The following is a 12,940-nucleotide window of genomic DNA, read 5'->3' as shown; positions in this document are numbered from 1 at the left end:
ACTAAAGATGACTCCCTCAAACTAGCCACGCTCTGGCTCAACACTGGGTTTCGACAGTAGAGTTAAAACCTGTAAATTACTCTCCGCAGCAATAAGCAGAGAGGTAGTGCCCAGTGGCAGCTTGGGGAAACCCCAGCTCTGAGAGGAATGGCTCACACATGTTCCTTCCCCTTCCAGTGAGCCATGTCTACTGATGCTTCAACAAAATGTGCCACAACCAACCAACCAACCCAAATACCCATGCCCCCACCTCTGATAGCATCACAGTCTCAGGGATCTACAGAGAGTTCACTAATACTGACCAAAGCTCCCAAAAGAATATCCTGCCTTCTACAACTCCCCAAACTGGTTCATGTTTCCCAAAATAGCAACTTTTACTCACCTCACTGCCTATGCCTTCAATATTAGCACAGCTGCCTCCAGTCCTAACCACAGGGCAGGAGAAGCCTGTGGTTACTATGCACTAACCAGAAACACCTGTGCCTCTCGCTTTTTTAAACTACATACAGTGTTATTATTTCTTTTCTTCAGCGCACTAAGTCCCATGTTCTGGAAAGGAAAATAACTCCCTACTCTGACATTCTCTCCCACACCCCCATGTGGCCCTGACAGACAAGCACAGACGGCGCAGCAAATATTTCACTTTGCTTTATTTTAAAGAAAGGGAGAGAGAGTGAATTCCTGTGGCATTCCAGAGGTCCCCAGACACTCATTCTGAATGCCTGAGTAGGGCCCTGGGTGAGTTTCAGTATAAAAAAGAACGTGGGTTTCTAGGCAGCTATCCAAATTCAACAGACATTTTAAAAAAATTCTGTGGAAAAAGAACACCCAAAAGAGAAGGGGAAACAAGGAAAATCCAGCAGAAGGAAGAGAAGCAGAGGGGTGGGAGTGGCTGCAAGGGTGGCAGAAAAGGAGTGCATTAGGCAACAGCAAGTTTGAATTCTTCTCCCTTTCTCATGGCAGCATCACTGAGAAATTCTCCTACCCAGAGGGAAAGTAAAGGCAATAAGCTGCAAGCCTGACTGTGAAAGGGGCAGATATGGGTTCACGTACAGCCATGACAACATGAGCCGTACAGTGATGAGCAGCTGTCTCCTCTGAGAGGCTGCCCCTGCCAAGTTAATGGAGGCCAATTTAGAAATAAACTTCACAACGTTTGTGTTGCCTCTGCCCGAAACGTACTGGCTGATCACTCTATAGGGATGCTCCTGTTCCCTGATGGGAGTCTACAGGAAGGGGCTAGTGCTAGGTTTTAGCGATGAGGACACCTGGTTCTGGTTTTATGTCATAAGATCCACTGTGACTGGGCCCTACTTACAGACCCACCTGGATCTGATTCAGGAGAGTCTAGGCAGTGCCTTGGTCATAATGCAGTCCATCAGGATGAGATTCATGGCTGAAGTCCTACACTAGGGCCTGCTGAAAATACAACTGGTTCAGACCCAAGGGTTCCAGTGCAGCTGTGAAACCTTGTGGAAGAGAATACAATGCCCTCTCCCCTCCTCAGCCAGAAACCTTGATCTGAAGAGAGACACTAAGGCATCAACTTCTGGCACCCAGAAAGTCTCCCCAGAGGCACCAGCCAAGCCCAGACAATGCTTGATTAGGACAGCTGAGGTGTGGAGGGTGTTGCAGTGCCTTACCTCACTCAGTTTGGCCCAGTTGAAGGATTTCAGAGGGTGAGAAGGTTGTGGGACAGATTTCTTCCTCAGATTGGTCCCGCTGCTGCTGAAAGTAGTTGTGGGAGGGGGCATCATCCCCAGACTGAAGAAAGGAGGGGCTCCCGGTGGGGGCGGTGGTCCGCCTGGTGGAGGTGGTGGAGCAGGCGGAGGGGGACAGCTGGAGAATGGGAGTGGAGGTGGCACGGGGGGTAAACACTCCATCAGAGAGCAGGGTAAAACTAAGGGGCCACCAGGAGGAGGTGGGGGAGGAGGTGGAAAGGAAATGCCACCTCCTTGCTGGAAAACAAAACAAAATAAAAAACAAAACAAACGAACAAACAAAAAGAGAAATAAGCAGAGAATGTTTAAATATGCAATAACATCATGTGGTCCACTCATGTATAATTCTCTCTGGTGTTTTCCTTAAAGCCCCAGATTGCAGAATTTTGTGATAAGGAAGAATCTCACCTTTCATTTAGAAGTCAAAAAGTAAGTTTCTAGCCCTCATGCTAGCAGAAAAGAGCTCGAAATATGACCCTTAAAACACTTAAAACCACAGAAAGCCTGTGAAAGGAGGCAAAATGTAGTTTTGATTGTAATCTCACAAATTGGGAGGAAGGGCTGATGCATGATTTTTAAAATAGCGAATACGTGCCAATTAACCCCGCCAGCAGCACAGACAGGCGGGAAGCCCCTATCCATAGTGACCAGCTTCTAAGGGCTGCATTTAGGCTTCTGGAGGCAGAGGCACAAGGGGAGTGAAGAAGGTGCTGTACCAGGCAGGAGGTAGCTCCTGGAAAGGTTAGGCCTGTAGAGTGCAGCCACAGTCCCTTCAAAGGCCCCCCAGTGAGCATTTATCACCTCCATTTCCTACACTCTGAGAACTGGAGACATCTGCATTCCTCCAGCTGCCCCTAGGAGCGAGAGGCTGTCCCACTTGGGGTTTTCAACACAAACTATGGACAAACGCTGCACTGTGGGGAAGGACATGTATCCCTCGGCTATTTGTGCATGGGTAAATGAAGAGGGTGATTACAAAGAAAGAATGGGACAGACTAGCTATAGCCATATGGGCACTGACCCCTATTACCAGGGCACTTACCATGGTCCCTAATGCAGACCTATGTAGCCTTTACTGGTGCATCTTTGCTGCCATCAGAGGTGTGATTGCAACATTGGCTGGCATATCTGTACTAGTTTTAATTAAGGTAGAAGATGTACAAACAGCTGAGAAGATGCAGCAGCATGGGCATCAGCACAGGTTAGCAGTGCAGACATGCTTGGAGGATTCTCGGTGTGCTTGTGCAAGCTAGACTGAAGCCCATGCTGCCATGTCTTCATTGCTACTTGTAGCCATGTTTGCATGGCATGGGTAATGCTGGTGCAGGTGTGTCGACCCATGCTGCAATCATACTTCTGACTGCAGCACAGATCAGCCTACCTCCATGTGGGGGAAAGACACAATCTACGGTACTGCACCTTTGCTCACTGTTCACTTCACTTCTGTGGGTGAAAGCAGGAGAGGAAAAGTTCCCAACCTCGTACCGAGAACTCATTGAATTGTGCTACCAGGTCAGTCATTTGGCCCCGGGTCTGACGCAGTTCCAAGGATTCTTTCTGCAGCTTGTCCTTCATCTTGTTTAATGTCTTCATCATTTCATCTTTCTCTTGGGTCTTTATCTCGCATTCTCTCTCTTTCTTTTCCAGTCTGCTCAACAGCTCTGCATGTTCTACAGAGGGCAGTGCAAAGAGAACGAGGGAGCATGACTGATGAAGCAAAACCTATGAAAGCTTGCTAAGCAGATGTGAGATAGATTGAGATAAATAATGCACACTGGTAAGGGATTATTACTCAACGCAATGGGATGAAACTGGGCAAAGGAATATGTAGACTGACTTTCAGGATATATTACTTGGTAGAGGTGGCTTCTCTGGCTGTGGAATAATCATCTGTGAAAATCTGTGGAAACCCCATCAGTTGAGTAATTTAAACTAGACTAAAGAAAGCATTGGGAAATATACCACTAGGGCTATGCAAACATTCTCCCAAGGGGATATGGCCTGGAGGGTGAAAAATGTCATCTTCATCTCTACTCTTCATCATTGGGTGGTTAAAGGCAGGTCATCTCCCTCTGTTCTTCAAAGACCACGTACCTTTTCTGAATTTTTCTGCCTGATCCCTCCATTGTTTCACTTCATTCTCATTCACCAGCCTGAAAGATGAAACCAGATCATTTATGGTCTGTTCTGAGCTATTCTGTGGGCAGCTAGCTACAATGAAAGATGAGTGGAAGAGACAACTTGCTGTATTGTAGTACAGGCAGTCCCCGGGTTACATGGATCTGACTTACATCGGATCCCTACTTACAAACGGGGTGAGGCAACCCCGCACCAGCTGCTTCCCCCCAGCAGACTAGGGAGATGCAAAGCTAGAGCCCCGCCCAGCAGACCAGGGAGACACGGAGCAGCTTTTCTCAGCAGACACCTCAGCTTGAGAATAAAGGACTGAGGGAAGTGAGGTGCAGGAGAATAAAACTGAGCTCTGGAGAAATGTTTGGCTAGAGTTTCCCCTACAATATGTACCAGTTCCGACTTACATACAAATTCAACTTAAGAACAAACCTACAGTCCCTATCTTGTACGTAACCCGGGGACTGCCTGTAGTTCTATACTGGGTCAGACTACTGGTCTAGCTAATTCAGTATTTTCAGTAGCCAATATTTGATGCTACAGATGATGGATACACCTGCATTGTTGTTTAATGCTATACATTGAGCGGGTGCAGGGAGGGGGGTGGATGAAGGGTTCATGTGACCACCTCTCTCACATGAAGCAGCTCATAGAATGTAATACAATTTGTTAACATTTTGTGGTTTCTTCTTGATTTTCCATCACTCCATAGCTAACAGAACTCAAAGAACAGAGGAAAGTAATATAGACACTGGAAAATAAGGAGCAGATTAAGTTGTAGTTTGGAAAGTAATTAACTAGAAAATTTACAGCAGACTACAATAAATTATAACACAGATGGAAATTCCACCATGCAGGAACCTGGCATTTTTTTAAGTACCCTTTACAACTAAAGTGCTGGATTACAGGGTTAAGAAAGAATAATTAATACAATTTACATCTTAATGATGTTCTTGACATTGAAGTTGTCCAGTGGAGCTATATCTGGATCATCCCCTTTCTCATCCTGAAGAATGATTTGTTGTAGTATTCTATCTAACAGCTGCCACTGCTGGAAATGTCCCCCATTCCGCTTATCTGCAGGGAAAAACACCAATGTACAAAAGGTTGCTATTAGCATCGGAAAGTGCTTGGAATCTCTGTATTCCCCACATGACAGAACAATTTTCCTTGCTTTCTTTTTACCCACCTTAACAAAACAGTTTGGAGAGGTGGTGTTATTGACCCATTGCAGGTAAGTTATAGAACACAGGTCTTGGTTCCATGGTATCTTGCGTTGTCATTTACACTTGAGGTGTAAAATCCTATTAAATCAGACTAGTGTGAAAAGCACATGCACAATCATGCGTTGAATTTGCACACCCAATTTTCATGATTCCTACTGCAGATCAGGAAAGTGTGTACAGAAATGCACCTACAGCTATGTTTCCATAAGTCAGACTTGTGACTTTGCTACTTATGGGGGGCTGATTTTTTGGGGAGATGGAGGTACCTACATACCATGTGGCCAGGTACTTTACAAATATTTATAGTCACCATTTACATGCTCAGCTATCTGTAATTTAATTCAAGAAAAAAAACTTTGTGGCCATAACAAGCTATAAAAAAATTACCCATTTGTTTTTTTTTAAGAGACTGGTCCCTCTGGTATGTGTTAGAGGGGCCAGGATCCATCACAAATAAGAATATATAGAGCGTATACCCAACAGTGGGAAATGCACTACAGATTAGCCCAATGGATTTCAACGTCTGGCTCTTTAAAACGTGTTTTTATTAAATACTTCAAAACTTCTGAACTGTGTCTCTAACCTGACAACATTCCTATCATGTTTAGCCCTCTTCCGGTAGCATATTCTGGGCTCTCCCTGAGCAACCAAAACATATGTGATGTCTTGTACCACATTAAAGAATTAACTGTGTCATATAGCTGGTAGATGGTTGCCTGTACTTTGAAATCCAGAAGATGCCTCATAACATACTGCATGTAGCCTCTTGGAAAGACATCAGGAGGGTTATCCCCACCCCCCCTGCTAATTTTCTCAGTCTCGCTGCTCAAGCCTAGGTGAAGTTTACTAAAGCTACTGCATAATGATCCTGTTAAAGCCCCTTTCTTGGCCACTACCTTTAGAAGCATCAATCAGTAATTACCGTACCAACTGATTATTTAATGAAATAACCAAGAACCCCATTCAGGCCATGACCTTCAAAAAAAAATGCTGATATGGTTTCTGATTAAAGTCTTAGAGCCTGATGCATTACCGTGAGACAGCAGCCCAAAAACATGTTTACTGAGCATTTCCCATCAACAGACAACAAAGGTTTTAATTAATTTTTTTACATTCCTTACTGCATAGTGGTAAAAATCAAACTGGCATCCACTCCTGGGCAGACCTTGAGCACAAGAGTTCTGTTTCTCCTTTGAACTTTCTACTTTAACTCCCCCACAAAAAACCCTTGGTTTGTGACAAATAGGAGGCCCCCAATTTCTTAATTTTGTTTGCAAATACAGAGTGAAGTGAAGCTGCCACTTGTTAGTTTGCAAGCTTCCAAAATCCACAGGCTGGGGTCAGTGTCAAATCCCAGCTCCTTTACCCACAGTGTCTGTACAACCTGCATCAGAGAGAAAGTGCATTTCCTCCTGTGATCTATTGGCCCTTTTTATAGCAAGGCATCCCACATCCCTTTGACCTAAGAAGCTAAGATGTACTCACAAGGCATCTGCAAACAATGCTGAAGGACTGACAGCAAATAGGGATAGGCATCCGTGTGCTTCAGTCTCTTCTTGATCATCTCAAACATCTGAGAGGCGCTTTTGGTATCAATGTGAATCTGGAGCAGGCACAGAAATAACATGTAAGAGACTGAGAGAAATATACAGAATGGGAAATGGATCTAGGAGTGAAAAGTCTTTAAAAACAGACACGGGCAGACCTCAAAAGGCAGCATTTGCCTTATGATAACCTAGCAGAGGGGCTTCACTGAGAAGGGGGCTTTGGGTTCAGCACTGCTACACCTGGTTGTAGTAAGCACTCCTCCCTCTAGCCCTCTCTTCTAAAATTCCAGCCTGTCTTCACAACTGACAGCTTTCAGAAACATACCACAAATTTGCTATTTGAAAACTCGGAAATGGTCTGCGCCATGCCCAGAGCTCAAAATGGTCTGCGCCACGCCCAGAGCTCAAAGTAAAGGCATATTGGATCCAGAATTTTGGTTCAGCCCATCCCTATTGGGAATGTTCCCAACAACCCAGCCCTCTTCTGTCACTGACATGCTGCATAATGCCGTTGTCCAAAGCCCTTCTGCAGGAGCCATGTCAGTGTTCAATATAGTCATCATTCATAGGTATGATCCCTGTTCTGTACATGAGAAACAGCAAAAGAGCAGCCATTCTCCCTCTAGCAGCCAAGGCTGTTCTGTGCTGCTGACAGCTTGGGAAGCTGCAGGCTTTTTATTGAGCAGTCAAAGCAGATATTCAACTCCAGCTCCCACAGAAGCAACTCACAACATCAAACTGCTTCGCAAGTTCCAGATCATCTTCATTCCTCACCATCTCAAAGAAATCCAAGTGCCTAGGAAAGAGGAAAACAAATCCAACCAATTTGTGTGGACCGCAGCTGTGGCAGGGAGAAGGGGAACTCTATTCCCTTCAAGAGGGTGGCAATATTGGCAGGGATGATGAGGCAATTCCCTCCTCCCTCCCCTGTCAAGGGACTGTCTGAACACCATGGGATATTTACATTCAGAGGACTGAATGTTTCATGGGACTGAATGACTAAGCTGGGAGATGTGAATGGCCTCATGTTCGATGAGTTGTTAATCCCCATTTAACTCCATAGGGCAAGGTTATTACTGCTTTTACAGCCTAAAAATGAAAATAGGTGTATGACATGCTGTATCGTGACTGGCAATACCATCTACTACACAGGGGGAGAATCCATATGCCTTGCTTGCTGGCCAGACTGCTGGAAAAAAATCGCATTTTGTTTATGACATGTAGCACAGAGAATTTCAAGTATTCTATGAAACACAGGACATTTTGTCATGGTTCTTGGGGCCCTCTTCAATCACGCTAGCCCTCAGGGCTTCTTGCTCTTAGTTAAACCTTGTTCCAACTTGTGAGTTCAGCAGCCCGACTGAAATCCTGTTGGACATACTTGGTTATTTGGATAAAGAATCATCAACAGTCAAATGGGCCAGATTCTCACATCATGTACAGTGGTGCCAGTCCAGAGTAACATATCTATCTTCCACCATTTAACCAGTTTTTGACCAGCATAATAGAGCGCAATCTGGCTCGATACAGCGCTAATACAATGGGACGTGTGTGTAAAAGGCAAAGCCCAGCAACACACTGCCATATTCAGAGTCAAAGACGTGAGGCACTATCCTTCATGAGAGGCAATTGGATTTAACCCAGTATTTATACAAAGTGTTAGGCTGAACCATGTCATGCTTTAACCCTTGGGTAGAAATTTCACGCACAGTATTCCCAGCCAGACCGAGGTTTGAAGGAAACTCTAGTTTTGATGGGACACTTGCAAACTCCATATATAATTTATGGCCATAAACTCACTGACACTCTCCAAGCCATTTGGTGCCTCCAGACCAGCCCTGTCCTGGGTTATTTGAACTAGAATAATGAGGGTGATAGCAGGGCAGCAGCAGGGCATTTCCTCTCCACGCATAGGTGGGCCACAGGAGAGAGTTTGCTCCACAAACCCTTCTCTAAACATCACCCTCCATAGCTTCTTAGGTTTCTAATCTGATAAACTTCTACAGGCTCCTCATTATTCTGCACAGCTCATTCAAGATCCTCAAGTTTCTTGATCAAATCACATAGCTTGGTTGTTATAAGGAGTTTATTTTGGGTTGTAGATTTCTGCAGAGCCCAAGGTAAGCTGTCTCATTCAGTGCAGGAAGCTACAGAATTTAATGTAAGTCACCAGGGCCAATGTGCCACACTGGAGAGCCTATTTAATATTCTAGCGTATAAAATATGAGTTTAAAAACCAGAACATTGATCCTGTGTGCTAGGTGTTGATTTGACGTATGTATTGAATGCTGGTTCTGTCTCTTTCCTATCAAAGTTGGGGGGAGGAGTGTTTGTTTGCTTTTAAAAGTGGCAAAATAAACTCATTTTAAACTCATTTTGGATTCTGGTGGTCATCTATATCTCAGAAGCACAATTCTGGAAATTCTTGTTCAAAAATGTTCATGTTGCCTTCACAACCAATGTACCAATTGTGATGAAGATACTCCTTTTTGTGGTGACTTTTAGAGAGAGAGCCAAAAGCAAGCTTACATTGAAACTCAGATGGAAACCTTATTTCTATAACAGCTACCACTGCTCCATAACTGAGCAACTATGGTAAAACATCATGACTCACCTGTCTAAAGTTGCATTTTCATGTCCTCTTAGCTTGTCAATAACAGGTTGAATACCCAGCATCAGAAACTCATATCTCAGGTGCAATCGGAATTCCAAATTGTCCTTACAGAAAGGGGGGAGGGGGGAAAAACAACTCAGCAGATTCCAAAAGATTTTGACAGATGCACTTACAGGTAAATTCTTACTTTGAGTATCACTTCTCCCACTTTTCAGAGTGTACAGGTAGGCTCATATCCCCTGCTTCTACTCAGAATTTCTCTCAACAATCCTGCTCTTGCATCAAAAAGCAAGTTTAAATCAGGTCTTCAGTCACCATATGTCATTCTAGAGTGACTGTGTATCCTACTATTCCCCTTTCAAACCTAGTCCTCCTATAACTGCCATCAGCTCCATGTATCCCTGTGGAACTGGAGCACTCAGAGACAAAAAGGTGCTCCACAAATTCTTCAGCAGAGGACAGAGGAAGAGCAAAGCAATCAGCATTTGTTCTATGAGCCAAGATCAGGTCACTTCGATGTCAGGGTCACAAGTGAAAAGGATTTTGGAGGCTTCATTCAAATTCCATGTATGCTCCTCACAGGGTCCCCACATGTGTGGGGGAGGGGAAGTGTACACTCTGCTGGAGCCTGGCCCAGACTGCAAATCATGGTATGTGTGTGCGACGGGGCCCATGTTTCAAGTTTGTACAGAGCCTGGAAAAATTATGTTCAACCCCGGGCTCCTCACAACCTCCCGCCCCCCCCCACCCCCCCGCACTGGTATATTTGGAAGTCTCTGCACAGGAGGCAAGTTCAAGGGGGAGTCACAAGCAAAGAGTGAGAAAGAGGATGTAAGTTAGGATTGCTATGACCAGTCGAGCACCTTTTCCAAGAACTAAGTCCACTCGATAACACTGTGAGGACTTGCACATTGGTCTAATAGACCTTTCCAAAGCAAGTAACTCAGTAGCAACGGCTCTGCTGCAGATGGGATTTTCAGGGCAGTGACTCACCTCGCCCGCACCAGCATTCAGAACAGCATTGATAAAGGACATGATGGCTGTTTTGAGATTCACCTCGTCCCGATAGCGCCCCATGCTTCGGTCTAGCTCATTCAACAGTGTCTGAAACACAAGGGGGGAGCTGAGAGAGCCTAGAGCAGACGTTCATTGTTTCCCCTGCACAGCCCCCACATTGCCCTCTATCTATTCACAGCGAGCTGTACTCAGCCTGCCTTTGATGGGTCACATCGCTGCTTAAAATGCTTCGAGGAGGGGCTACATCTACCTGTCCACATTCATTACAATTTGGGGCACTCAGTGACAATAATAAAATACCCACTTGATTCTGAGAGAGAATTCCTGCAAAACCCCAATTTCCCATTAAAGTCCTTGCCAGTATGATCTATATGGCAGCTGTAAGAGACGATTGCCTACCCCAGATCTGCCAGTCAGTTTAGTTCTGCACTTGCTAGGCAGAATCTCCATGGTTAATGCATCTTGGCCCATTTATACAAGTGGCATCCAGATAATTTATCATTCTTTTCTTGAACCCTAGCACAGTGGGTTCTACCAGTGCCGAGAGGGAAGATAGAGCATCCCACAGTATTAAGTACCCTGAGGGGAGAAGAACCCCCAGAAGTGCATGTAGACCTTGGAGGGGGTTTAGTTTCCACTTGTTCCCATGGTTCTGTTAAGTTGACACATACAGCAGAGTTTTGCCTGAGTTGTTAAAAGCTTCTCCTGTGTATTTACATACAACAGGAAGGGATGGGGCTCCCCCCAAAACACTGGGAAGCCCGAGTTGGTGCTTCAGCCTCCCCCGCACTGCCCCACCACGGGGCTGGAACACACAAAGTCTACTAGCTTGGGCCCCCAACGCTCTGGTGCATGAGGGGAGCATGAGGAGTGTCTTTCTCCCTCTCAGTCAGGGGCCACTTCAGTGAAGGCTTTTTTGTTTCTCACTTGTGTGCAGCCCCCGACTGATTTTCCTGTGGGCAGTGGCCCCGACCCTGAAAAGGTTCCCTGCCCCTGCTTTAGAGCTTAACAGTGAGTGGCACAGCTAATGTGGAAGTGGAGTTAAACCCAGATATCTGCTTTGATGTCCCCCCCTCCCCCCCCCATCACAAAACAAGCTACAGCAGCATTTGGCACTCAAATGGCTTTGAGCTAATCTTTATTAAATCTTGCCGGGTCACTGGCGATATCCCAGAGTACATCACTGTCACTCACAATGATCATGGAATCCAATATTTATGGTGTTAGAAAACAATTCTTTCTGGGATATCACCAGTGGGCTTAGGAGCACTGACAGATGTTATTGTGGGGTAGAAAAGAATTAAAAACAAATACAATAGTTAACGTGTTTTGGTGCCAAGCCTGGTTAGGCTCAACTCATGAATAGAGGTGGAGCCGGATCCTCATTTGGTGTAAACAAGGGATGTCAATGTGTAAACAATTACATAATCAATAAGCCTGGGCTTATTGTCAACTACACACATTCCTTCCCCCACCCCCTCTACTGCCTCTGCATCATAGGCAGCAGCGTAGCGTGGCAGGCGGGAGTTGGTCTGTGTAAGAAGCCAGGTTTTTTTTTTTTTAAGTTTGATACAGAGGCAGCAGTACTGGGTGGCAGGAGGCTCCCCAGGAGTTGGACCAGTAGGGCCTCAAATAGTTTTGTAACTGCTAAAATGTGATGCAGTTACATGATTATACAATTGCATGCTACCAGACATGCCTAGTGCAAACTGTTGTAACTACACTCATTTCAATGGAGTTACAATAGTTTGGGTCCTGACCGTCGTTTGGATTCTGATCCTAGCTCCACTGGTATAAAACAGGAGTAATATCTCTTAAATTAAAAGAGTTACACCATAGAGTTATAGCAACTTAACCAAAATAAGCAATTGGCCCAAAGTGCAAGCTTTCCTTTTGTAATCTCCCTACTACTTTTTCATTTCCTGGTGTGTCTCTGTGTTGTACTATAGTAGGCATTCTGGGTAGTAACATTCTTGCCCGGGAGGACAGAGATGACTTAAGACTGAGCATCAACCTGTACCAAGGAGAATACAACGTTCTTTGGTTCAGAATTAAATGTGTCGTCTCCATACACTCATCCACCTCCCGTAGGCATGTGCAAGTTAGAAATGATCATTTTTCCAATCTGAAGCTATCAGTGAGTTATATAGAGGCTGAAGACAGCTGCCAATAAATAAAACTGACTCTCACTTCCTTGTTCCTGGGGGGAGGGGGGGTAAAAGCGAGGAAAAAGGAAAATCATTAAGGAATTCCACCAAGAAAAGACAAGAAACAGTGAGAAGGGAAAATAAAACTAACCATTCTCTGGGAGAAAATGGTTCCAACAACAGCTGTCTCACATTTACTCATTGACTCCTTGAGAGAGGTTGCCAAAGAAGATCCAAAAGAGAGAGAGAGACACACACACTGACATTCATTGCTACTGCTATTGGGAAAATGATAAATACAAACCCAATGAGCAGCTGTGATGGAGAATGGGGATTTCAAGAAGAATAGGGGTCAGTTGGTAACAAGAGGGGCAAAGGGGAAAAGGATATGGTGTACCATTGCTGTCAAGATGGGAGAACTGCACTGTTACCATTGTGGAGTGGGAAAGAAAGGCCACTTTCAGAGTCACTAAAAACATAGTTCATGGTCTTCATTATTAGTGATGAATGCTGTTTGTTCTTACAAAGAAGCCATAAA

At 44.9% G+C, this 12,940-nt stretch overlaps 1 protein-coding gene across 4 annotated transcripts in view; it reads right to left on the bottom strand.

Moving 5' to 3' along the window:
- DAAM2 (dishevelled associated activator of morphogenesis 2) overlaps nucleotides 1-12,940 on the bottom strand; it is a 323,838-nt gene that overhangs the window by 83,421 nt on the left and 227,477 nt on the right. For all 4 annotated transcript variants that reach the window (XM_075925085.1, XM_006131756.4, XM_006131755.4 and 1 more), the window contains 8 exons: nucleotides 10,232-10,342; nucleotides 9,239-9,342; nucleotides 7,354-7,420; nucleotides 6,563-6,680; nucleotides 4,790-4,928; nucleotides 3,816-3,874; nucleotides 3,207-3,391; nucleotides 1,644-1,958 (listed from right to left, as the gene is read on the bottom strand). In XM_075925085.1, coding sequence (XP_075781200.1) covers nucleotides 1,644-1,958; nucleotides 3,207-3,391; nucleotides 3,816-3,874; nucleotides 4,790-4,928; nucleotides 6,563-6,680; nucleotides 7,354-7,420; nucleotides 9,239-9,342; nucleotides 10,232-10,342 — 1,098 coding nt within the window. The remainder of the gene's footprint in view (nucleotides 1-1,643; nucleotides 1,959-3,206; nucleotides 3,392-3,815; nucleotides 3,875-4,789; nucleotides 4,929-6,562; nucleotides 6,681-7,353; nucleotides 7,421-9,238; nucleotides 9,343-10,231; nucleotides 10,343-12,940) is intronic.

The sequence above is a fragment of the Pelodiscus sinensis genome, chromosome 3 (assembly GCF_049634645.1).
Source record: "Pelodiscus sinensis isolate JC-2024 chromosome 3, ASM4963464v1, whole genome shotgun sequence".
In the NCBI taxonomy this organism is placed as follows: Eukaryota; Metazoa; Chordata; order Testudines; family Trionychidae; genus Pelodiscus; species Pelodiscus sinensis.
The sequence above is the reverse complement of the archived record's forward strand: the minus strand, read 5'-3'. Positions and strand labels throughout refer to the sequence as shown.